The 27,947-nt window shown below is 33.4% G+C and overlaps 1 protein-coding gene across 3 annotated transcripts in view; it reads right to left on the bottom strand.

Moving 5' to 3' along the window:
- ERC1 (ELKS/RAB6-interacting/CAST family member 1) overlaps positions 1-27,947 on the bottom strand; it is a 345,893-nt gene that overhangs the window by 159,830 nt on the left and 158,116 nt on the right. For all 3 annotated transcript variants that reach the window (XM_051962823.1, XM_051962825.1, XM_051962824.1), the window contains one exon: positions 24,533-24,726. In XM_051962823.1, the coding sequence (XP_051818783.1) occupies positions 24,533-24,726 (194 nt within the window). The remainder of the gene's footprint in view (positions 1-24,532; positions 24,727-27,947) is intronic.

Raw genomic sequence — 27,947 nt, 5'->3', positions numbered from 1 at the left:
GATGATGTTTAGCCAAATTTCTCTGATTAGTAATACAAAATCCTTAAAAAGAAATTCATAAGATAAAGAGACTACTATCTTGTATATGTGAGGGTTGTGATGGAAATGAGTTACCTAAGACATGAGGTGGGGAGTTCACAGCTACAAATGCAGAACTCTCTCTCTCTCTCTCTCTCTCTCTCTCTCTCTCTCTCTCACACACACACACACACACACAGCGCATCAATTTTTAATGATAATGTGTATTTTAATGTATACTGGTCATATTCATTTGAGAGATAACAAAAATACTAGAAACAATTCATTAAATAGTATTTTAAAAAATAATATGCAAACATAAATTTATCATAATTTACTGATGCATATTCTGTAAGACAGTATCAAAAAGCATCTGCTATACAGTATATGAGTCCTCACTGACTTAGAAGTATACATATTTATGTATATTTTTAATAATATCAATAATCCATTAAATCATATAGGAACTAGATATAACAAATATGTAAATACTCTACATATTATTATTATATATGACTATTTAAAGATATTCATGTGTATTTACATATTTACAATATTTGCATACAAATCAGGATTTATCTGATAATAAATATTATCAGATAATATTTACAGAATTAAGCATACAGATAAAAAGCATACAGTTTTATGATTTTACATTGAATAGATTCAAAATCATTACAAAACACACCACTGTTAAAAAAAAAATTCAAAATTAATTTAATTGGCTAGAAACTTGGCATGTTTTGCCAGAAACCATTTTATCAATATTGGGTATAAGTTTTTATGATAAATTTTCAGTATGTATGATGAATATCCCTTGGTAAATTTTGCCCTAATTATTTGTATAGGTACATATTATCAAACATTATGAAGATTCTTGGAGCAAATGTGCATTTCAAAAAAAACAGCTTTGGAACACTTCATTATACTTTTTTTTAGCAATAATTTCAACCAGTTTTATTTGAATGTTACTTTTTGCTCTTTTACCATTAAAAGAAAACGGAGTGCAAAATTCACAAAATTTGAATTCTTCAAATTGTTTTTTCAAAATTAAAATATTAATTCCTGAATATCTGTGTCATACTTATTGAAATTATAGCAAAATGATTCTTGATAGCTTTCTACATGTAGGAATTTGAGTCAAATTAAGTCAAATTATAATTTTATATATTTTTATTAAAGATCAAGTTTTATTTTAAAGGCTCTAAAATAATCTAATCTACATAAATATTATAATCTGATTTCCACTCTTAAATTTTAAATTTAACTTATTTAGATGCCTCATAACAGCTACAATGAAAACCAATCTTGAAACCAGTTTTCTTTAAGTTGTTGTGATATTTGCCTTTCATTTCTCAAAACATTTTAATTTAATGGAAAAGTTTTCAAAATTGCTTCAAAACCTAATGACAAGAAAATAAATGATTTTTTTTTTTTACAATAAAGTAAACTTTGCTGCTCATTTTCAATTTCAAGGAGTGACACCACTGCAAATGGCAACAGTTTGACTCCAACTTCAGAAGTAGAACAGGATCTCAATTCCAACAATAAATAAGGCAAGAATCACACAGCAAAGGAGAGCAGCATTCAGTTCTGTTACTATCAAATAGCACAGTTGGCTAATAGTACACAGCAGTCTATAAGAACTTGTAGAGCTTGGACCATGAGGGTAATAATGAGACTCTACTCTGACACTTTGAAAGCACTAAAAGAGTGCAGATCCTAGACCCAATAGATTGAAGGGAAGAGCAAACAAAATTAGAATTCTATCATAAGAAGGTACTAGGGTAACTGGAATTTTCTGAGAAAAACACATCCTAGACATAAATTCAACTAGCATTTCTAGATGAAAAGAAACAAGAATGAAAAGAAAATTCTTTTTTAAAATTTTCATGAAGGAATGTTGCAGGAAAAAATGAAAAGGAAATGCAAACTATGGAATAAAGAATCAAAAAGAGAATATAATAGGTAATGAACCAAACTCCTGGAAAATTATAATGAACTAGAAACAAAAAGAAATATTGGAAAAGAATATTCAGTAAAAGAAAATCTAAAAATAGCAAAAACAAATTACTTGGAAAACAAGAAGTGGGGAAAGGAATAGAAGGAAAATTAAGAATCACTGACCTACCTGAATGCCATGACTGAGAAAAAGGCCTAAGACAACCTATTTCAAGAACTCTTAAAAAAAAAACTGCAGATAACTCTAAGGAGCAGTGGACAAAAGTGGAAATAGAAGCCGCTGATCACTAAAAGAAATTCCAACATAAAAACTAGAAACATGACAGCAAAAATTCAGAATTTCTAGATCAAGAAAAAATACTGAAAGCGACCAAGAAAGAATTCAAGTAATGAAGAGCCACAGTCAGGATCATACACACTATAGTAGCACCAGTGTAAATGAGCTGAGAGCTCTGAAATACCATATTCCAAAAAACAAGGGATATTTAGTCAGCAAAAATAGGTATAATTCTATCTGGGGGAGAGGCAGGGAAGGAAGGAATGGCAAAAAGAGGGGAAAATCTATCTTTAATGAAGTAAAGAACTTATAAGCATTCCTGTGAAAAGATCAGAGCTGTGTAATAACAATGAAGTTCAAATACAAAAACTAAAGAAATGTAAAATGGTATATATGACCAAAAAATAATATAAGACCAAACAAGGAAAAACTGCTTACATTCTTATATGGAAAGAGGGGTTCCTTCTGAAATCTATAACCATCATGAGTCACAGAGGGATGAAAAAAAAGTCTGAGAGTGGATCTGTTATGTCTAGAGTGGCTCTGTCTTTTTTTTTTTTTTTAAGTTTTAAATAGTATTTTATGTTTTCCAATTACATGTAAAAACAAATTTTAACAGTAATTAAAAAAAAATTTGTGCTCCAAATTTTCTTGCTTTCTTCTTCTCCTCTAAACCTCCCTAAAAAGGAAAGAATTTTAAAAGGGTTTTATACGTGCAATCTTGTAAAACTTACTTCACATTAATTCTTTGTAACAGAAAACACAGATTGAAAAAAAAAAAAAAACACGAAGATAAACTGAACACAGTATGCTTAAAATTGTATTCAGTTCTTTCTCTGGATAATGGATAGCATTATCCAACATGAGTTCGTTTTGATTTGGTCTTGGATGATTATTATACTGCTCAGAAGAGCTAAGTCATTCACAGTTGATCACCATGACAATATTGCTGTTAATATGTACAATGGTCTCCTGGTCCTGCTCATTTCACTTTGCAAAGTGCACTCCAGGTTTTTCTGAAATCTGCCCGAATATCATTTTTACATCACAATAGTATTCCATTACATTCATATACTATAATTTGCCATTCCCCAATTTCATGGGCATTCCCTCAATTTCCAATTCTTTGCCACCACAAAAATAGCTGCCATAAACATTTTCGTACAGGTAAGTATTTTTTCCTTCTTTTTTTATGATCCCTTTGGGATAAAGACCAAGTGGTGATATTACTGGATCTGGATATTACAGTCTGCTTGACAGCTTGGTTACTATTTGGGAATAGTTCCAAATTGCTCTCCAGAATGGTTGAATTAGTTCAGAACTCCACCAGAAGTATATTAGCTTCACAAATTTCCCATATCCTCTCCAATATTTGTCATTTTCCTTTTCTGTCATATTAGTCAATCTGATAAGTGGAGATGATACCTCAGAATCGTTTAAATGTACATTTCTCTAATGAACAGGAATGTACAATATTTTTTATATGACTATAGCTTTGATTTCTTTATCTGAAATTTGCCTAGTCATACCCTTTAACCATTTATCAATTGGGGACTGACTTTTAGTCTTATAAATTTGACTCAGTTCTCTCTCTCTCTCAGTACACAAGTGTAAAACATTATTTCATAGCTGGTTGCACATGTTTTGTTTGTATAAAACCTCTTTAATATAATCAAAATAATCCAGTTTACATCTCATAATGTTCTCTATCTTTTGTTTGGTCAGAATTCTTCCTTTCTCCATAGATCTGACAAGTAAACTATTCCTTTCTCCTAATTTGCTTATATCATTTTTTTAGATGTTCAATCATATACTTATTTTGACTTTAATTTAGAAAAGGAAATAAGATACAGATTTATACCAAGTTTCTTCAGTTTTCCCACAGTTTTTGCCAAATAATGAGTTCTTATCCCCAAAGCTGGGATCTTTAGGGTTAGGGGAGGTCTGTTATATCTTTTTAGTAAAAATGGAAAAAGAGAAGAGAAATACACTGAGAAGGGGAGGAGAAGGAAAAAAGACTTAAGGAAAATTATGTCACAATCACAGACAAGTAGACATATAAAAAAGGAGTGGAAGGACCTATTAACTTTTGAATCTCACTCTTATCTGAATTCATCAAAGGGAAAAAATACATGATTACAGACAAGAGTACAGAAATTCATTTCATTCAACAGGTAAATATAAAGGAGAGATCTACTAAGGAAGGAGAATTAAAGGGAGGGCAGAAAAAGGGAAGGATTAGTCCTAAGCAAACAAATTAAGACTAAAAATGTGTAAAAATATTTATAGGACTTTTGAAGCTAGCAAAAAATGGGAAGGAGAGTGCCTATCAAGTGGGGTATGACTTACCAAGCTTTGGTTTATAAATGTGACAGAATGATATTATGCTATAGGAAATGATAAGGCAAAATAGATTCAGAGAAATCTGGAAAGAATTTTAGGAACTGGGGGAGGGTAGAAACAGAACCAGAATAATTTACACAAAGTAAACAACATAATAAAAACAAATAACTATAAAAAAATTAAGAAGTACAACCAGTACAATCACTAACCATGATTCCAGAGCATTGATGGGTAGTAGCTATCCATCTTCTGACAGAATGGAAAAAGACTCTCTTCTACATTGTATCTTCTAACAGTATAGTCATCCCATTGGGCTCTGTCTTGAACTCTCTTCTCAGTCGATACTACTTGGAGATTTCATCAGTTCCCATATATTTAATTACCATCTCTAAGCTGATGAATGTCAAAAATCTCTTTCCTAACGTGAAATCTAATCTCCTATCTCCAACTATCTTTTAGATATCTCAAATTGGATGTCCAGGACTCAAGATGTCCAAAACAGAACTCATTATCTTTCCCCTTAGATCTCTTTCACTCTTACCTTCCCTATTGTTACAGCAGACAACACCAGCCTCCCAGTCTGTCAAACACACAACCTAGGAATCATCATGGATTTGCCAGGAGCTCTCACCTATCCCAATTCCCTCCATCCAATCTATTGTCAGGAGGGACTGCCAATTTCACCTTTGGAATATCTTTCATTGTGCTTCCTTCTCTTCTCTGATAATCTTATGTTCTTATCACTTCATACCCAGATTATTACATTAGCTTGCCTCAAGTCGCTTCCCAATTCAAAACATTTTCCATTCAATGATTTTCTTAAAATGAAGAGTCAGTCATGTCACTCCCTCTAAGCAGTAAATTTCAATTTTTTCCCATGGCCTCCAGGAATGAATACAAAATGCTCTGTGTGACTCTGAGATACCACTACACACCTACCAGATTGGCTAGAATGACAGGGCAAGATAATAGGGAATGTTGGAGGGGATGTGGGAAAACAGGGACACTAATACATTGTTGGTGGAATTATGAATACATCCAACTATTCTGGAGAGCAATTTGGAACTGTGCTCAAAAAGTTATCAAACTGTGCATACCCTTTGATCCAGCAGTGTTACTACTGGGCTTATATCCCAAAGAGATCATAAAGAAGGGAAAGGGACCCGTATGTGCAAGAATGTTTGCTGAAGCCCTCTTTGTAGTGGCCAGAAACTGGAAACTGAGTGGATCCCCATCAATTGGAGAATGGCTGGATAAATTGTGGTATATGAATGTTACAGAATATTATTGTTCGGTAAGAAATGACCAACAGGATGATTTCAGAAAGGCCTGGAGAGACTTACATGAACTGATGCTGAGTGAAATGAGCAGGGCCAGGAGATCATTATATACTTCAACAACAATACTATATGATGATCAATTCTGATGGATTTGACTCTCTTCAACAATGAGATGAACCAAATCAGTTCCAATGGAGCAGTAATGAACTGAACCAGCTATGCCCAGCAAAAGAGCTCTGGGAGATGACTAAGACCCATTACATTGAATTCCCAATCCCTATATTTTTGCCCGTCTACATTTTGGATTTCCTTCACAGGCTAATTGTACAATATTTCAGAGTCCAATTCTTTTTGTATACCAAAATAACAATTTGGTCATGTATGTGTATCGAATTTATACTTTAATATATTTAACATCTATTGGTCATCCTGCCATCTAGGGGAGAGGGTGAGGGGAAGGAGGGGAAAAGTTGGAGCGAGGGGTTTGGCAATTGTCAATGCTGTAGAACTGCCCATGCGACTTGTAAATAAAAAGCTATTAAAAAAAAATGCTCTGTGTAGTATTCAGAGTACTTTATATCCTAGCCCTCCCCTTTTCCAATCTTTTTATAACTTATTTCCTAACACATATTCTTTGAGCTAGGGCCATTGTCCTCCTAGCTGACATTCCACCATTTATTTATGGGTATTTTCTCTAGCTGTCTTTCATTTAAGTAATTTTTTTCCTCCTCCATTCTAATTTTTGGTCTACTGGCAACCTTTAAATCCCAACTAAAACCCTATTGTCCACAAGAAGCCTTTAACAAAACCTTTTTAATTTCAGTGTTTCCAGAGTGTAGCTGCCCATATTTGGTTTAAGTTGAGGTAGCAAGCAAATGACAGCATAGAAAAATAGCAGGAAGAAGAGGAGGTAGGTATGTCTTAATGGGTGTTGGTTTAGGCCTACAAATTTAGAGTTGGTAAGCCTTACTCAATTTTCATGACCGACTGAGAGATCTCATTTCATCTCATTCAATTTTAACTTGTGAAAGTATTAATGGTATTTGCCATTTCCTTCCTGTAGGAATCTATTTCTTTTACTTTTGTTTCTAATATGTTATACTGTATGTTTTATATACATAAAAAACTGTATGTTTTTTATATGTATGTATGTATGTATGTATGTGTGTGTGTGTAAATATATATATAAATTTAAATAGAAAGATCATAACAATTACCTTTTAAAGGTGGGTAATTTGAGTCTTAGAAAAGTATATATAATAAATAGCAGAACAAGAATTTCTATCTATTTTCTTTAAATCCAAATCCATTGTTTTTCCTACCATACTACATTATTCAATTTCTGGGGAAAAAATTATCCCACAGTCCATTGCTTAGATGGTGGTAGTTATTTCTATTCAAGCATGTCCAACTTTTTGTGATCCCATTTGGAGTGATTTTGGAAAAGATATGAGAGTAGTTTGCAATTTCCTTCTTTAACTCATTTTTTTTAAAGATGTGGAAATCGAGGCAAGCAAGATTACATCAACTGCCCAGGGCCATATACTTAGTACGTGCCTGAGGCCAAATTTGAAATGAGGACTCCCAGACTTAAGCTCTCCTACCCTATTTTCTGAGCCACCAAGTTGCCATTGATTAAATACTACTATCAATTACCAAATCAACAATGCAAATATAATTAATCAAAATTTCATTATATCCCCAAAATAGGCTCAATTGGTTTTTTTTTTTGTTTGTTTTAATCTTTTAATAACTTTTTATTGATAGAACGCATGCCAGGGTAATTTTTTACAGCATTATCCCTTGCATTCACTTCTGTTCCGATTTTTCCCCTCCCTCCCTCTACCCCTTCCCCCAGATGGCAAGAGTCCTTTACATGTTGAATGGGTTGCAGTATATCCTAGATACAATATATGTGTGCAGAACCTAACAGTTTTCTTGTTGCACAGGGAGAATTGAATTCAGAAAGTATAAATAACCCGGGAAGAAAAACAAAAATGCAAGCAGTTTATATTCATTTCCCAGTGTTCTTTCTCTGGGTGTAGCTGCTTCTGTCCATCTTTGATCAATTAAGGCTCTCTTTATCGAAGAGGTCCACTTCCATCAGAATACATCCTCAAACAGTATCGTTGTTGAGGTATATAATGATCTCCTGGTTCTGCTCATTTCACTCAGCATCAGTTCATGTAAGTCTCGCCAGTCCTCTCTGTATTCATCCCACTGGTCATTCCTTACAGAACAATAATATTCCATAACATTCATATACCACAATTTACTCAACCATTCTCCAATTGATGGACATCCTTTCATTTTCCAGCTTCTAGCCATTACAAACAGGGCTGCTACAAACATTTTGGCACATACAGGTCCCTTTCCTTTCTTTAGTATCTCTTTGGGGTATAAGCCCAGTAGAAACACTGCTGGATCAAAGGGTAAGCACAGTTTGATAACTTTTTGAGCATAGTTCCAAATTGCTCTCCAGAATGGCTGGATGTGTTCACAATTCCACCAACAATGTATCAGTGTCCCTGTTTTCCCACATCCCCTCCAACATTCCCCATTATCTTTCCCTGTCATTCTAGCCAATCTGACAGGTGTGTAGTGGTATCTCAGAGTTGTCTTAATTTGCATTTCTCTGATTAATAATGATTTGGAGCATATTTTCATATGTCTATAAATAGTTTCAATTTCTTCGTCTGAGAATGTCTGTTCATATCCTTTGCCCATTTATGAATTGGAGAATGGTTTGATTTCTTATAGATTAGAGTCAATTCTCTATATATTTTGGAAATGAGGCCTTTATCAGAACCTTTGACTGTAAAAATGTTTTCCCAGTATATTGTTTCCCTTCTAATCTTGTTTGCATTTGTTTTGTTTGTACAAAAACTTTTGAATTTGATATAATCAAAATTTTCTATGTTGTGGTCAATAGTGATCTCTAGTTCTTCTTTGGTCATAAATTCCTCCCTCTTCCACAGGTCTAAGAGGTAAACTATCCTATGCTCTTCCAATTTATTTATCATCTCATTCTTTATGGCTAGATCATGAACCCATTTTGACCTTATCTTGGTGTACGGTGTTAAGTGTGGGTCAATGCCTAGTTTCTGCCATACTGATTTCCAATTTTCCCAGCAATTTTTGTCAAATAATGCATTCTTATCCCAGAAACTGGTGTCTTTGGGTTTGTCAAACACTATATTATTAAAATTATTGGCTGTTTTGTCCTTTGAACCTAACCTATTCCATTGATCAACTAGTCTATTTCTTAGCCAATACCAGATGGTTTTAGTTAACTGCTGCTTTATAATATAATTTTAGATCTGGTACAGCTAGGCCACCTTCATTTGATTTTTTTTTCATTAATTCCCTTGAAATTCTTGACCTTTTGTTTTTCCATATGAACTTTGTTGTTATTTTTTCTAATTCATCAAGGCAGTTTTTTGGGAGTCTGATTGGTATAGCGCTAAATAAGTAGATTAATTTAGATAGTATTGTCATCTTTATTATATTTGCTCGCCCAATCCAAGAGCATTTAATATTTTTCCAGTTGGTTAGATCAGACTTAATTTGTGTGGAAAGTGTTTTGTAGTTTTGCTCATAAAGTTTCTGATTTTCCCTTGGCAGATAGATTCCTAAATATTTTATACAATCAGTAGTTACTTTAAATGGAATTTCTTTTTGTAACTCTAACTGTTGGGTTTTGTTAGTGATATATAAGAATGCTGATGACTTATGTGGGTTTATTTTATATCCTGCAATTTTGCTGAAGGTGTAGATTGTTTCTAATAACTTTTTGGTAGAATCTCTGGGGTTTTCTAAGTATACCATCATATCATCAGCAAAGAGTAATAATTTGGTTTCCTCATTGCCTATTCTTATTCCTTTAATCTCTTTCTCAACTCTTATTGCCAAAGCTAGCATTTCTAATACAATATTAAATAGTAATGGTGATAGTGGGCAACCTTGTTTTACTCCTGATCTTATTGGGAATGGTTGCAGTTTGTCCCCGTTACATATAATGCTTACTGCTGGTTTTAAATAGATGCTACTGATTATTTTAAGGAAAAGTCCATTTATTCCTATACTCTCAAGAGTTTTTAATAGGAATGGATGTTGGATTTTATCAAATGCTTTTTCTGCATCTATTGGGATGATCATATGGTTTTTGTTAATTTGATTATTAATAGGCTCAATTGGTTTTTAAGAGTCAGTGAGCCTAGTGTTAGCTTTAGCAACTTTATTCATAAGGTAAATTTTACAGAAAGCAGGGGAGAATATGAAGGTATACACCTTTAGAAACAAGAAACAGAAGGGGAAGTGACACATTATCTGGTTGAAATTAGAGCAGTGATTTGTTTCCCAACTTTACTTGAAAGTTTGTGACTTTCAAGCTTCCAAGAACCTTATCTAGAAGCTCAAAACATACACTGGGGGCAGCATCCTCTTATTTTAATGAGGCAAGAAGTTTCATCTTTAGTTTTTTTTTGCATCATAGTCTTTCTGTTTTCGCACTGGCAGGAAAAAAAAAAAAACTGAAACAGAATTTTTCATCACAGTTGCTGCTCTGATTGGAGATCACATCTGTTTACATCCAACTACACTCCATGACTGGCCCAATAAATCAAGTCAGTTCCTCTATTTTTTAACTCCCCTAACATTTTTTTGCCAGCCTCCTAGCTGATACTCCAATCTTATTCTCCCATCAACTTTCATATTCTTTAACTACTATCAAATCTTTATAGTCATTTTTTCTAGAAAGCATGAACTCTGAATCTCCCATGACAGAACTGAAATAAGCCTTGTAATTTTTCAAATCTAAATCCTATTCCCTCCTAACTCATTACTTTCTAATCTTTGTTCTCTCCCCATCAGAATGTAAACTCCTCGAGGGTAAAGACTATCTTCTTTTTTGCTTTTGTGCTGCGAATTAGTATAGTACATGGCATATTAACATACAACAGATTTTTTTCAAGAATTCATATATCAATACACATTAACATGTATTTATCAATGCATACATGCTTCGTGATAATGATATGAAATCTAAACAAATTACATATTTGGAGTCAGATTTACAAAAGTAAAGAATACTTTTGGTTTTTTTTATCTATTGAAAATAGTTTGAACAGGAAATACAAGTTTCAAATTTGGCATTATCTTTTCTATCATAAAGATCTAAATTACACAATTAAAGAGTTTTCTGTTTAACTACCACAAAATGTTTGTGGTTTTTTTTTTTGGCTTTTCATTCAAGATTCAGATATACTTTTAGTCATAGCAGCAATGAGGTATATTTTATTTGTATTAATAAATTTCTTAAAATAGAAAGCATCTTTTATTTAGTAGGAACAAGTTAACTATTTAGCTCTGTTCATTTTGTTGAAAAAAATAATTTCTTTGTTTTCCTTTTGATTGACCCATTAATATTTCTTGACCTTCCATATGCCTAGAAATTTAATCTCTGGGAAAAGGTTATAGAAATTGATATCACTTTTGTAACATGATTTAAAAATTGCTTTTCAAAATGATTGGACTTCTCTACCAACGATGTATTAATATTCTTGTTTTTCAGTCCCTCCAATCTATTTCCATCTTCAGACACCCAGTTTAGGAGAAGTGAGATAAAATTTTGGATTTGTTTTAATTTACAGTTTCTGGAGATAAATTACTTTCAGAAATTATAGAGAATTAAATCTGATATGAAAAAAGATAAACCAATATGCTATTTCACATTAGATGAAGATAGTGTCATAATTTGATATTTGTACATTTGAAATTAATTATTTCCTTGCTTTGAATTTGTAATAACCATGTCATTTGTTCTTTCTGCATATCTGCCAATTTAGTATCAAAAACTATATCACCAAGTAAAAGTCATTTTTAAATGTCAAAAGATCAGTTTTGCCTTTACTACATTAATCCTTTGGCTTAGCAGGATGAATACAGAGAGGCTTGGAGAAACATACATGAACTGATGTTAAGTGAAATGAGTAGAACCAGGAGATCATTATACACTTCAACAACAATACTATGTGATGATCAATTCTGATGGACGTAGCCCTCTTCAACAATGAGAGGATCTGAATCAGTTTCAATTGATCAGTAATGAATAGAACCACCTATATACCAGAGAAATAACACTGGGAAATGAGTATGGACCACAACATGGCATTTCCACTCTTTCTACTACTGTTTGCTTGCATTTTTGTTTTTTCTTATAGGTTATTTTTACCTTCTTTGTAAATCAAATCTTTCTTGTACAGCAAGATCTCTGTATAAATATGTATACATATACTTTAACATATTTAACATATATAGGACTACCTGCCATCTAGGGGAGGGAGTGGAGGGAAGGAGGGGAAAGATGAAACAGAAGTTTCTGCAAGGGTCAATGTTGAAAAATTACCCATGCATATGTTTTGTATATAAAAAGCTATAAAAAAAAGTTTAAAAAATCCTTTAGCTTAATATTTATTTTGTCATTTTTCTCTAGTCTAACAATGGTACCATTATGGTGTTACAAATTTAAAGAATTAAATTAGAGAAAAAGTAAGCAATAATAAGACTAAAAGGCCATTAATAGGCCTGCTGAGAAAAGAGCTCATTAAAATGTGATTATTTATAAGAAGGTTAACAAAAATAAGTGAAGCTAGGTGACTCAATGGATAAAGTGCTGGACCTAGACTCAACTTTAGACATTCAAATCTGGTCTCAGACATTTATTAGTTGTGTGATCTGGACAAGTTACAAGTTACTATTTAACTCAATTCCTAATCTGTAAAACGAATTGAAGAAATGGCAAGCCACTCCAGCATCCTTGCCAAGAAGATCCCAAATGAGGTCATAAAGAGTTGGACATTACTGAAAAATGACTGAACAAAAAATTACAAAGATTAACAAAAAGAAGAGAGATTCTCTACCCCAACAAGCCAAAGAGAATCAGAGACCACTAAATTGCACATTAGGGTTTCTACAGGCATATTGGCTGTTGTCCTTCATTCTCAAAGAGGACCAAAATGACACGATCATGTTGGGGTCAAAATCTAATGTGTCCAACTGTGGCTGATTAGATCACTCTGAGCTCATAAGACTTAGCACAAATCAGTCACAAATTGTCCACATGAACGCTTAGAGTGGAAATGTCTCTCAATTTGCAGACATCACTTTCTTGAGCTATTGCAATTCTTCCCTCATAGATTACAGAGTCTTTTTTCAATATAAACATGCCATGTTGGACAGTCTTTTGACAGCGTCTCCCATGTCAAATAACTGATTCCATATTTCTTCAGAGAAACCTTGAGAATATCCTTATATTGCTTCTTCTGATCACCATTTCAGACCTTTCTTATGTGAGTTCTCTGTAAAATACTCTTTTAGGCAAACATACATTTCTCATTCAAACAATATTACGGGCCAATTAGAGTTTAGCTTAAGAAAGGACCTCAGTGGGGCAGCTAGATGGTGCAGGGGTTAGAGCACCATCTAGCAGTCAGGAGAGCCTGAGTTCAAATCTGACCTCAGATACTTAACACTTCCTGGCTGTGTGACCCTGGTCAAGTCACTTAACCTTAATTATCTCAGCAAAAAAAAAAAAAAAAAGAAAGAAAGAAAGAAAAAAAAAAAAAAAGAAAGGACCTCAGTGCCCAGAACCTCATCTTGCCAAGTGATCAGAATGTTAAGACAATTCAAATGGAAGCTTATACCTCTTCTCTCCCAAACTTTCCTTCAGCACCTGTCAAACACTATGCTAAGTCTGGCAATGTGGTGAAGAACCTGCATTTTCTTGGTGTTAATTGGTAGACCAAAATTAGTACATGTAGCAGAGAATAGATCAATACTTTATTTTATCTCAGCTATATTTCACCTTCCTTTTATGAATTCTCTACAGAACAGTCTTAGGCAAATATACATTTGGCATTCACAGATGGCTGGCCCACTAGAGTTGCACACTCTGCAAAATAGTCTGAATGCATTGCTGTATAACTCAAGAAAGAACCCCAAGCACCTGCTACCTTATTCTGCCAGATGATCTTCAAAAATCTTCCTAAAATAATAAGTTCAGTTTCCTGGGATGGCACTGGCAAACTGTCCAGATTTCACAGGAAGACAACAATGAGGTCAACACAAGTCTGGAGACCTTCACTTTGGTGGACAGTCTTTTCTCCTCTTTTCTCCCACATTTTTTTGGGAGCTCTCAAACACTGAGCCAGCTTTGGCAAAATGCACAGATAAAACTCATCATCTATGTAAACATCTTTGGAAAGTATGCTGCCAAGGTAAGCAAACTCATCCACAGGACTCAATAGTTCTTCACTTGCTGTAACAGATAACTTATTTATGGATGATATGGTGCTTGCTAATGGAGAGCCTGAATTTTCTTGGTGTTAACTGTTAGGCCAAAATTGGTAGAAACAGTAGAGGATCAATACAAACTTTGTTACATCTTGACCTCAGAGGCTGCATTAAGTGCACAAGAAAACAAAGAAACAAATAAAAAACACCTGCACCAACTCTTGAATAATGTGCTATCAGCTACCACAATGATCCATGATAAGATGCCATCAATGTGTTTGCTCAACTTGTTGATTTTTTTCTCGCTGAAGGCATTTGACAACACTGCTAAAAACATCAAGCTTTGTAAAAAGCACTCCAAAAAAATTTGTAACACAAGGTTGTGCAAGAATGAATGTTGAAAATTATTCTTGCATGTACTTTGAAAATAAAAGGCTATAATAATTTAAAAAAAAAAAAAAAAGGAATTGCACATTTAACCTAGATCAGATTGTTTGCTGTCTTAGGGAACGAGAAAATAAAGAAGAGAGGAAGAAAAATATGGAACATAGGGTTTTACAAAAATGCATTGTAAAAACTATATATGTTTTTAGAAAAATAATTATTTAAAAATTTTTTTAAAAATTAAAATGTTGAAAAAATAAAATAAAATAAAAAGCTCTCCTCTGGTGAATGGGAAAGCACAAGAATATCATGCATTATCCAGGAGTTGATCAACCTTTTCTGAAGCCACACTGACTTCTGAGCAGATGACTATGTTCCAGATGAAGGATAAACTGTTTAAGGAGGACTGTGGTAAGAATCTTGCTAACAAAGACAAAGAAAGAGACAGACTCTAAAGAAGGAATCCCCATAAGAATTTCTACATGCATATATGCTTTTAGAAAGCACACATTAATACTGTTATCTATCTATACATAGTATATAAGTATTTTTATTTATTTAGATTTTTTAGATAATTTTTAATCTGACTTAAGCTGCACTCAGTAGTGTTGAGGTCTGTAAGGGGATTGGGAGCAACATATTTGACAGTTCTAGAGGAACTATTACTCTAAAGAAATTTGGAAATGTACGGATAGCAGTATTTTTTTCAATGACCATTCTTGACAATATATTCTTTCCCACTTCCATTCCTTACCCCTTACGTGTGAATTCTAGAAAAAATACCAAAAGGACAAATAATACTACTAATACTGCAATGTTTGCTGCCACACTGAAATAGCTGCTTCTAAGACACAGCAAAATCCATAAGGGAAAAGAAATTACAAATAGGAAAAGAAACATGTTTTGGAGTGATAGCAACTGAAAAACAAATCAAAAGAATCACTTTATGACATGCACTGTACTTTCTCTTATTGATGAAGTCTACTTAAGAAAAAGGGGGAAAAATTTTAATTTATTATGTATTTTCCACAGACTGATCATATAACAACTCTCCAACAAACACACAAGACATCTCCTGCTAATTATTTTAAAATTCTTTCTTTATAAAGTTTATACTTTTGAGGATATTATGTCCTCTGCACTGAATTCTTAGATATGTTTCCAGGGAAAAATTGTATTATTCCACTTTCTTTTTAGAACTCAAGATAAATTTAGTACATGGAATGTTAAACATACTTATTTTTAAAAGGACATACTGACCTTGAGGTGAGACTGAAGGAAGCAGCATCCAGGAAAAAGCGAAAGAGAAAGTTGTAAAGAGTTAATTATTGTTCAGAAATAACACTACTGAAGAATACAAGACAAAACAAGCAGCATAGCATTAAAGAGAGAAAGAAGAACACCATGAGTTATACTGAACTATAAATAAGCATTTATTAAGCAATTATTATGTGCCAGATTTTCTAACGTCAAAAAAAGTACTTTCTGATAAGATTATACCATTTTACATCAATATGAATTTCTCCAGCAAAAGTACTATCTGAATTCAACAATACCATGGGGTACAGAAATTGGCTACTTCACCTTCAGAAATAGTAATTAGATATGTGAAAATTGGACTGTATTTAATTAAAGGACAGAGCTGATAGATTATTCAAATAAAAGATTATTCCTCTGATGCCTAGGACTAAGCTTTCTCCTGAAAATGTTCCAAATTATCTGATATGTGATTGAAAATAGCAATACGATATCATTTCCATTAAACTATACATGATAATAGAAAAAAAATTGTTTCTCTAAAAATTCCAAATGGGAATTTATTTTATCTGAATGTAGGAAGAATTTTTTTTTCATTTCTTCCCATAATGCTGACCTCAAAAGTCTTAGAGTATAGCTCATAAAATGAAATCTAAAAACAAAAAATTTATCTTTTTAAATATATTCATACTTCTCTCTGTGTGGCGCTCAATTTCAAATCACAATGTAGCCTGTCTCCAACTTAGCAAAAAGCATAAAGCTCTTAGGACTCCCTATTACCTATTAACACAAAAAAGGAAAAAAGAAATAGAGCTTTTTAAAAAAGAAAGGGCATAGTGGCACTATAACACTATAACATCAAGCACCACTTGGACTTTGTTTCTGTATACTTCATCCAAGGCTATGGTAACTCTTAAAGGGTATTTATCTCACCACCTCTTGACATGGAAGCAATGACTTCCAAAAAAACCCAGAAATTCTAAGAAAAGATATGGCAATATTTCATAGACACATTACTGTATCAAAAATGAGACAGAAAGATACAAGAATTATGGATAAACCACAAACTCCTCAAGTGACTACGAATGAAATCATAATCTTTATTTCCTTCAAATAGTTCAGGTGAAGGCAGAATAGAAATTACAATTCCCAAATATAAAACTTTTGTTAATTCACTGAATAATTGGAAGAGAAACTAGAAAAGGAAGAAAGAACTAATAATTTCAAACATCACCTCAAATGGATCTTCAAAAAGTAAATACTACCTCAGGTAAGTATTTAATAATTTATATTGCTGAAGATTTTTTGACAAGGAAAATGTATTTTACAATGTGAATTTGATATGAATGGCACATGTTAAAGAATTCATTTCATTTGTGCCAGAGAAAAATTAAAGTTTTTCATCCCTGGCATACAATTTCCTTTATTCATACTTAATCAGTCAATAAACATTTATTAAGTGCTCACTATGCACCAGGCACTGTGCTAGACAATAAGAATATAAAAAAGCAAAAGACAGCCTCTGCTCTCAAAGAGTTCACAATCAAATAAGGGAGATAAGAAAACAAATATGTAACAACAAGCAATAAAAAGGATATATAATAGTGGGAAGGCTCTAGAATTAAGAAAGTTAAGAAAGACTTCCTGTAAGTGAAGGTGAAATTTAAGTTGGAACTTGAAAGAAGCCAAGTAGTCAATATGAAGATGAACGCTGAAATGAGAAGGGGAAGCATTTCAGGAAAATGGGAAAAGGAGAAAAAATGCTCTGAACTGAAATGAAATGTCTTGTCCAAGGAAGAGTAAAAAGGGCAGAGTCACTGGATCACAGAGGAAATGATGAGGAAGGCAGGGAGGTATAATATATAAATAAGAAGAATGAAAGTTAGAGGTAGCAGATATGAAGCGTTTTTACATGAGAAAACTGAGGATTTTGTATTGATCTTAAATGTGATATGAAATCATTGGAGCTTATTGAATAGAGTTGGGGAATGGGAGAGGTAAAGAGATTAGGAGGAGTGGGGGGGAGGGGGCATTAGGAGGAGGGGAACACATACAATCAGATCTTCTCTTTAGGAAAATCACTTTAGAGGCTGAATGGAAAATAGACTGAAGTGAAGAAAGGCTTGAACAAGACAAATTCATCAGGAGACTACTGCAAACAAACAGGACAGAAAGAGAGATGTTGAAAAGATCAAGTTGACAGGCCTCGGTAAGCTTGGGAGACTGAGAGGATAGTAGTATTTTCAAAAATAACAGGGAAATGGGGTTAGGGATGATAGGCAGAATGATAATGAAGTCAATTTTTGATGTGCTGAGTTTAAGATGTCTACTGAACATTCAGTTTGAGATATCTGAAAGACAGTTGGAGATGCAATATTGTAAATCAGCAGAGAGAATGGAGCAAAAAAGACAGATATAAGAATCATCAGCTTAGAGATGAATTCATCTCTAATTGAACTCATGGGAGCTGCCAAAATCACCAAATGAAGTAGTATAAAGGAAAAAGGGAAGAGGACACAGAATAGAACCCGGAGGGACAACTATGGGCATAATCTGGATGAGGAGCCAGCAGAGGAGACAGAAGAATGGTCAGACAGATTGAAGGACAAATAGGAGAAAATAATGTTCCAAAAACCTAGAGAGGACGTGATTGACAGTGTCAAAGACTTCAAAAAAGTCAAGGAAAACATTTAAAGACAGATCCTTACTAATAGAAGAAATTCTTAATTGGTCCTCCAGCATCTAGGCTCTACCCTCTCCAATCCATCCTGTGCAAAAGAACCAAAAGTTGATTTTTCCAGAACATAGATGTGTGCTCACATCACTCCTCTGCTCAAAAAGGTCCAGTACAAATTCCTCTGTTAGGCATTTAAAGACCTTCCCAGTCTAGCCCGGATTTCCAAACGTACTGAACAATTCTTCTGCTTTGTGTGCTCTATTCTAGACACTAGCCACACTGGTTTACTTCCCATACGTGCCATTCCTCTGACTATGCCTTACCAAAGACAAGTTCTCATCCCTGGAACACACTCCCTCTTCCCCATTACCTCCTTTAATCCCTAGTTTTCTTTAAGGCTAATAAACTCAAGTGGCAGCTCCTACTCAAAATGGATCGCCCTAGTAGGTAGTACTCTTTTGTCCCTCAAACCTGGAAATTATTGTGGTTTTTATTTTGTCTATATTTCCTATTAACTTTTCTCTATACATTTTATTTCCCTTCAGTAAAATGCAAGCTTTGCAAGGGAAGGTGCTATGCCATTTTTGTCTGGCAAAATTCCAAGAACATAGTAAGTACTTAATAAACGTTTCTGGAATATTTTCTTTGTAACTCTACAATATTCTTGTGAGGGAGGATATATAGGGATAGAGGATCAGTGGCTATATCATAGAAGCAAGATTTTAATCTTGGTATTCTCGACTTCAAAGCCAATGTTTTATCTGGGCAAGTCACTTAATCTTCCTGGATTTCAGTTTTCTCATCTGTAAAACAAGGTCTGTACTGAGGTCAGTTTCAGGTCTAAATCTAAGATCCTATAATACCATCCTAACTTTTATTTAAAGAAATAATCTTGCTTTCTTTTAACTATAGTGAAACTATCAAAAACAGGCAAAGGAATTTATAACTATATGTAAAACTGAAAACAGATAAAGGCAGGAATTGTTAGGTTTTGAAGCTCTTGATATTCCATAAGAAAACATCTATTATGGAAAGTTATCCAAACTAAAATAACACCTACGTCTTTCTCTAAAGATATGTACATTGTAATAATGTGTGTCAATTATCTGCACACCTTTATATGGAAAAAAATGCTATAAACACAAATTAACCCAATGCTCAAAATTTTGACATTGTTCCTTTTCTTTTAATGCACTGTGAAAATGTTTTTATATCTGAGAAGAATCTAAAAGTCTAAGAGTAAATTGTGAGCAACTCTCATAGAAACAGCTGCCTTCTAGGAATGAAGTACATCAACTGAATGAATTTTTAGCACTGAAAAAGTAGTAAGAGGATAAGATTCTGGGAAGATGGAATAGCAAGTCAGAAAGATCACAAACTTTCCAGATTTCCCCCACAAACAAAACAAAATTGTGCTTCAGGATAAACACAGACTGGTGAGCCGGTTACCAAAAAGAATTCACAAAATAGTCAAAAAAGACTTTAAAAACCAAAGAGAAAGGTTGAGGAAAAACTTTAAAAAAAAAAAAAAAAGGATAAGAATAATCCAAGAAAAACAAGAGATTATGAAAAGAAACCAATCAATTAGAAAAGATCCATAGTTTTAAGGGAAAATAATGACTCTTTGAAAATTAAAATTGAGCAAGGGGAAACCAAAGGGATCAAGAAATACGATAACAAAAAAGAATTTAAAAATAGAAGAGAAATTGAGACATCTCAAACAATAGATCTAGAGAACAGATCAAGAAATCATGAAAATAATTGACCTACCTGAAAATATGACCAAAAAACCCACAACCAAACAAAACAAAACAAAACAAAAAACCTTGATGCAATAATACAAGAAATAATTGAAGAAAATTGTACTAAAATCACAGAAAAAGAGGAAAAAAGAAATAGAAAAAAATCTACCAATCACTAGTTAAGTAATAGCAAGGTATGCTAGTGAGTAAAGGTAAAGTAGAAGATTTAGCAAGGATAGCAAACGAGATAATGAATATGTTATGTATGTGGTATGTGGGGTGTGTGTGTGTATATGTGTGTGAACATGAATATATATCCATGCTTAACTGTGGCTGCTTTGGGGGAAGTGGGAAGGAAGAAAATAGAAAAAAGAAGAAAGTAAAAAGTGTACAGCATAGAACAAAAGAAAATCTAGAAGGAAGCAAAGAAAAGATGTATAATCCTGAATACAATGTGTTTTATTACATATGCTTTTTTGAGGTGGAAATTTATCATTACATATTTTGAATCTTTTCTTAGGTTCTGCTGTGCAATAACAATTTTTTTTAATTTGTTTTAAATTAAAAAAAATTTTAAGGAAAAAAAATAACTGAAAAGGATCTACAACATAGCACTGAAAAAGAACAACAAAAATAGAATGACCAAATAAGAATAAATAAAAAAAATGAAGCTCACTAAAACTCATTAAAAAATATTTAAACCACAGTACAGTGTAACATAACTGAATTTGTCTAAAATCAGGTAAAAATTACCAAAAAAAAATTTATTTAATGTAAGTGCTTCCTCTTTTATTCTACTTAAGCCAAATCCCAGCAAACATCAGTACAGTCAAGAACAATAGTAACAATTCAGAACAATAAAAGCCTTTATAGGATAATGATTTCCCTAGAACATTCCCAAAAACTCTCTTCACAATGAAGACCAACATGTGGTATGGGGATACAATTTATAGAAGATTAGCCTTTTGAGAAACAGCATGACTAAAAGGGAAAAAAGTACACACATCAAGAATGGAACCAGCAGATGAAAAGGTGGGGAAATTCAAGAAATAAATTATGGGGAAATACATACCCACACAAAAGAAAAATTAAAATGACAATACAAAAAGCAAATGATTTGAACAGAGAAAAAAAAACTACCACCACAACACGTATTTTATAATAAGAAAATAAGCAAAAAAAAAAAAAAGATTTATGATCTTCTCAATAGTTCTTCCACTAGATAAGTATAAAGAAATATTTAAACAGTCTTCATCAAAGATAAAGGAATTTTTTAAGACTTGTGAGAAGCTAAATTAAATATCTGCTTTAGAATCAAAAGAAAAACCTCAAGTTGCAAAAAAATACCACATTTATACATACAATACAATGTTTTTGATGTAGGATTAAGGTACCAGATCCAGACAGAAAAAGTTTGAAAGATAGCTACAACTAAATCCAGCCAGAAATACATGGTCTTAGTGGAATGGAAAGAATATAATTCTAAGATTAAGGAGACCCTGGATTGTTAAACTTTGTTCTACCAATGACTAATTACAGACAAGTCATTTTATTCTCATCTCTATTTCCCTACTGCCAAAAGGAGATGATCTATAAAAGTTTCCTGAACTTTTAAATTTCTATAAATCTGTTCTCATCTAAAACCATAATACAAAAGAAATTATATGGGTGTGGAATAGAAAAATATAAACTTTTAAATGGGTAAAAAATTTTGGATTATATACTATAAAAAAATAGCAGTAAATGCCCGAAAGGGCAAAAGGGACTATGTTTCAATAGTCTTTCGAATTAATTTCTGAGTAAAGAATGGGAAATTTATAGTTTTTCCTCAATTGGGTGAATCATAATGACTAATAAAAAACAGCTATTGGACATAATTCTAGATAACAAACTAAGATTTACTCCTTTTAAAAATTATACCTAAACCTCAAAGCAAGCACTACTGAATTTATTTTCTTTTTTTAGAAATAAAGAGATAATACTTTCAAACAATGTTTTATTATTTTTAATGGCAATATGAGACTTTCTAAACATAATCCTCACTACCACATGTTAAGATGGGGAATATAATAAATCAAAGTGCTTTTTCATAAAAAATTTACTAAGTAAATATTTGGCAATAATTCTAAATATGAAAATGATACACACAAATAAATGACAAAAGACAAAAAGCAAAGAAAACAAAAGTAGTATCTAACCTTGGTCATTTCAGGTAACTATGGCTTTGAAAACACAATGTCATGAGCTAAATACACCAAAATTGGAGGCTATTTAATACAGAAGAAAGTTACATATTAAACAGTCATTACAATAATGAAAAATGTTGTTATGGGATGTACGTGGGGGGAGGAAGAAGAAGGGGACCAGCTTATCTAAAATTAATATGTTAATATTATATTAATAATATAATAAGTAATAGTATATTGATAGAGTATAGCATTAAAAAAATTTAGAAAACTTAAGCCTCAAGATTGTCTAAGAAAGGATGAGGGGAAGGAGTAAGACATGAGAAAAGGAGGAAGAAGGGAGAAGGAAGAATGAGGAAAGGAAAGGGAAATGAAAAGGGAAGGAAATTACCTAACAATTATAGGATGGTTTCCATAGCTTTCAATGTAATGAAAATGAATACCTCCCAAAAATTGGACAATACATACTAGTGTTTGTAAATCCTTGTCAATATTTCAAGGTAATAAAAATTGGTTTTTGTTGCCGATTAACTTTTTCATTTAAAGGGGATCCAGTGGAAGATGTTGAAGAGGTTAATGTAATTGGTATTAAATATATATATATATGTATATCTATGTGAAAGTGATGAAGGCAATAAGAAAGAAAAGTAGTAGGAAGATTCATTATGTTGAAATACTCTGAGACTAAAAAAAAAAAAAAAAAAAAACCAAGAGAAATTCTAGCTGACTTCTATAAGTAGGCATATGAAACAAAGTTCATAAAGGAAACTTTAGATTTATGTCAAAGGCCCACAAAATCTTAACAAAAGCTTTTTAAATTTTCTTAATTATCAATTGTGATATAACTGTTTATACGCCTATCATTTTGAAAATCCCAAGAATTAAGAATTCACTGGAAATATAGCTAATTTAATAAGGTTAATTCCAACAGTGAATATTTCTAATACTGTAATTTCTATTAATTATAGAAACCAGTAGTAATATCATTGACTAAGCCTTAAATTCTTGAATTAATAACCACCTTTTACTGTACTAAATAATATGATCATCCTGTTACTATACTCACCAATATGACAACCTCTAATAAACTACAGGCAATGAGAGTTAACAAAATCACATCAACCTGAATGCCAAGATTTTAATAAAACAAGATCAAGAACTAATATAGTTCATACCTGTCAGATTGGCTAAGATTACAGGAAAAGATAATGACAAATGTTGGAGGGAATGCAGGAACACCATTGTGGAGAACAATTTGAAACTATGCTCAAAAAGTTGTCAAACTGTGCATACCATTTGACCCAACAGTGTTTCTACTGGGCTTATATCCCAAAGAGATCTTAAACAAGGGAAAGGGACCCACATGTGCAAAAATGTTTGTGGCAGCCCTCTTTGTAGTGGCTAAAAACTGGAAACTGAATAGATGCTCATCAATTGGAGAATGGTTGGATAAATTGTGGCATATGAATATTATGGAATATTATTGTTCTGTAAGAAATGACCAACAGGATGATTTCAGAAAGGCCTGGAGAGACTTACATGAACTGATGCTAAGTGAAATGAGCAGAACCAGGAGATCATTATATACTTCGACAATACTGTATGAGGATGTATTCTGGTGGAAGAGGCTATCTTCAACAAAAAGAAGATCCTATTCAGTTCCAATTGATCAATGATGGATAGAAGCAGAGAAAGAACAATGGGAAATGAATGTGGACTACTTGCATTTTTGTTTTTCTTTCCAGGTTATTTTTACTTTCTGAATCCAATTCTTCTTGTGCAACCTGTATGGATCTGCACACATATATTGTATCTAGGATATACTTTAACATGTTTAACATGTATTAGACTGCCTGCCATCTAGGGGAGGGTGTGGAGGAGGGAAGGGAAAAGTTGTAACAGAAGTGATTGCAAGGGACAATGTTGAAAAATTACCCATGCATATGTTCTGTCAATAAAAATCTATAATAATAACAAAAAAGGGGAAAAAAAACATAGTTAAAGCTAAAACTAGTTACACAAATTATACTCCCACCCAAACCCCTAAACCCAAAAGTTACAAATCTTTAACCATTCTGACTTCATCAGATAACTTCCAACTTATCCATTCTTACCTCTCTAGCTCAGCTATCTTCTTATCTTTATCATTCTTCTCATTTTCCATCTCCTTTAGGATTTCCAGGAGACGATCTACCTCTGCCTGGGCCTTACTGGATTCATCCCTATGCTGTGTAATTTCTCTCTCTAACTGCTGGAGCCGATCATTCATCTCAGGACTGCCTCTGGCTTCTAGAGTTGCTTCATGTGCCTACAAAATAAAGCAGTAAAATCCATTAGAAACATACACATACACATACACACACACACACTCCAATCAAAAAACGTAAAATTTATTAAGGACCTACTATGTACCAGGTATTGTCAATATAAAGGAAAAATGAAATAGTCCTGCCCTCGAGAAATTTATGTTGAAGGAAAGAGAGAAGATAGAAAGTAAAGTAGGAGGGAGGTGAGAAAGGGAGGGTGAGAGGAAATGAAAAAAGGGAGAGATGAAGGGAAGGAATAAATTATTAAAAAACAATCCTGATTTTTATGAGAAATAGCAACAAATACCAAATTAAAATGACCTACTGGCATTAAAAGCCCTTCATAACCTAACTTCACCCTGCTCCTCTCCACTTCTCCAGCCTTTTTACACTTTATTTCTCATCATGCTGATTGGTTGTTGTAAGGCCATTATTATGTCTGGATCAAGATATAGTGTGTCCAACCAAACCAATACCTGCTCAGAAAGTTCTACAACAGATCAAGCATAGTCTGTATAAACATATGAAGTGGAAATGTCTCTCAATTTGTGCATCTCACATTTTTTTTGAGCTTTTACAATTCTTTTTTGCTCATAGAATTTTGAGCCTTCTTTGATGTGGGCAGGCCATGATAGACAGTCCTATGACAGTACCTCCCCAGTCTCACAATTAATTCTAAAGTTTTCAGAAAGACTGAAAGAATCCTTGTATCACTTCTTTTGACCACCATGTAGGGACCTTCCTTGTGTGAGTTTCCTTAAAAAAAAAAAAAAAAAAAAAAAAAAACCAGTCTTTTAGGCAAAAAGTACACTTAACATTCAAATAATCCAATATAGTTGCATTTGCTATACAACTGAGTACCAACTCTGTAGTACTGAAAGACTTGGCAGTTCAGCTCAATAAAGCATGTCAGTATCAGGCACCTTATCCTGCCAGGTGATCTTCAAAATCTTCTTAAGACAATTCAAAGTGAAGTGATTCAGTTTCCTGGCATGGCACTGATATGCCATCCAAGGTTCTCAGGCATGCAACAATGAAGTCAGCACAACAGCTCTGTACAGCTTCAGTTTGGCAGGTTGTCTAATACCTCTTCTCTTCCATACTTTCTTCGTATTTTCTCCAAACTGAGACAGCTTTGGCAATGTACAAATAAACCTCATCATCTATGTGGAAAATATACTGTCAAGGTAAGTAACTTATCCACAGTATTCAATAGTTCTCCATTTATTATGACTGAAGATTCCATATATGGATGGTGTGGTGCTTATGGGTGGAGAACCTGAGTATTCTTGGTGCTAGCTATTAGGCCAAAATTGGCAGGAGCAGTAGACAATCAATACAAACTTTGTGGCCTTTTGGCCTCAGAAACTGCACTTAGTGCATAGTCATCTGCAGACAAAAAGTCATGCACCAACTCTTCCTCCACGTTGGTCTTGCCTCATAGCCTTTTTAAATTAAATAATTTACATTAATGTGAGATAGCTGACCTTGATGTCATTTTCACTGTGCTAAAAAGCAAGGAAAAAAGCACACATCCCTGTTTCACTCCATTAGTCTCTGCAAAAATACAAGATCATTGTTCAATATCCAGAAACTGCGCAAATATATTGTCATGAAATTGCCATTATTTTTCACAAGCCCTTATAGTTATATCAAAGGCTTTGATCAAATCAATGAAAATTGGGGCATTCTTCATTCTTCCTGGAATTGTCAGGGAGTAAACACCATATTGACTGTTCCTTGGCTCTTTTTGTAGTCTGTTAAGGACTCTGACAAGAATCTTGCCAGCTCTGACTAAAAAACAAAACCTATTTCCTTTTCCTTCATAGAGATGGACAATGGAGGAATCCTTGAACTCCTGGGGGAGGTTCCTCTTCTTACCATATAACACATATGGGCAGCATACTGCCTTACCTCGTACATCTCAGCTGGAAACAGAATCAGCATCAGGCACTTGCCATACAAGAGAACCTAACAGAATCCAAATCTCTTCTTCAGTTGGAAGTTCAGCAATAAAAGAATTGTCTTGAGAGATACTTTCAATCATTTCAGCATTGATTAATGCTGAATCTACTGAGAATGCTATAAAAGTGTTAATACATCTTTCCAGGATGATGTCCTTATCATTAATCAATATGGCTTTATTTGGGATGTACTATAAGGCTTAGGCCCATATATATCCTTCAGGGCATCAAAAAAAAAAAATTCATGAGTTTTTCCTATAACCTGAAATTGAATTTCATCTACCTTCTTACTAAGTCAAGACCCCTACATCTCTCTAAGTTTTCCTTGCACTTTACTTCTAAAGGAGTTAAATACTGTTTTAGAGACAGATGAACTATTCTATGGGTACACCTTGTAGAATTCTTGTTTTTCATTTAACAGCTTCTGAATTTCCCCATCATCTTCCTAAAACCAATTTTGATATTTGTGAATGTTCTGGCCCAGAATAGTAAATGCAATGTTGTACACCAAATCTCTGAAAGCTGCCTACTCCTTTTCTATTTCACTATTGCCAATAAAGAGTTAGTGTAGCTTTCCTTTCAAATTAGCAGTGAACTGCTCATACTCAGGGAAACATTCTAATCTGTTGACATTGTCTTCTGGTAGCTGTCTTGCCTTCGGGGCCACAATTTTTGTTGAAAGCAAAAGTTTAGCTTGAAGAAAATAAGCCTATCAGTCCAGTACTTTATGTCACACATCTCCTTCATCACTCTTGCATTCTATGACTCTCCCTACCATGTACTCTTCCATAGATTAACGTCATTGAACTTCTGGCTGTTCCATGAACAAGACATAATAAATGCAGTCTTTAGGTATTTCCTCTGTCAGTCTCCCACACCTGGAATTCTCTCCTTCCTTTGTTCCTACCACTTACCTCCTTAAATTCCTTTAAATACCAACTAAAGTCCTGCTTTCTACAGACACCTTCCCAACAATTCTAGGTGCCTTTCCTCTATTATTTCCTATTTATCTTACGTATAGCTTTCTTTGCATGTATTTGTTTGCATGTTTCTTCCTTAATACACCAGAAGCTCTTGAGGGCAGGATTGTCTTCTATCTCTTTTTGTAATTCTAGCACTCAGAACAGTTCCTGGCACATAGTGTTTAATAAATGTTTACTGATTGAGCTGAGTCAGGCATCACTAAATAAATCCCTAAGGAATGAAATTCGGTGAATAGTTTCTATCTATTCAAAGGTACCCTTATGATACATAACTTG

The sequence above is a fragment of the Antechinus flavipes genome, chromosome 5 (assembly GCF_016432865.1).
Source record: "Antechinus flavipes isolate AdamAnt ecotype Samford, QLD, Australia chromosome 5, AdamAnt_v2, whole genome shotgun sequence".
In the NCBI taxonomy this organism is placed as follows: Eukaryota; Metazoa; Chordata; class Mammalia; order Dasyuromorphia; family Dasyuridae; genus Antechinus; species Antechinus flavipes.
The sequence above is the reverse complement of the archived record's forward strand: the minus strand, read 5'-3'. Positions and strand labels throughout refer to the sequence as shown.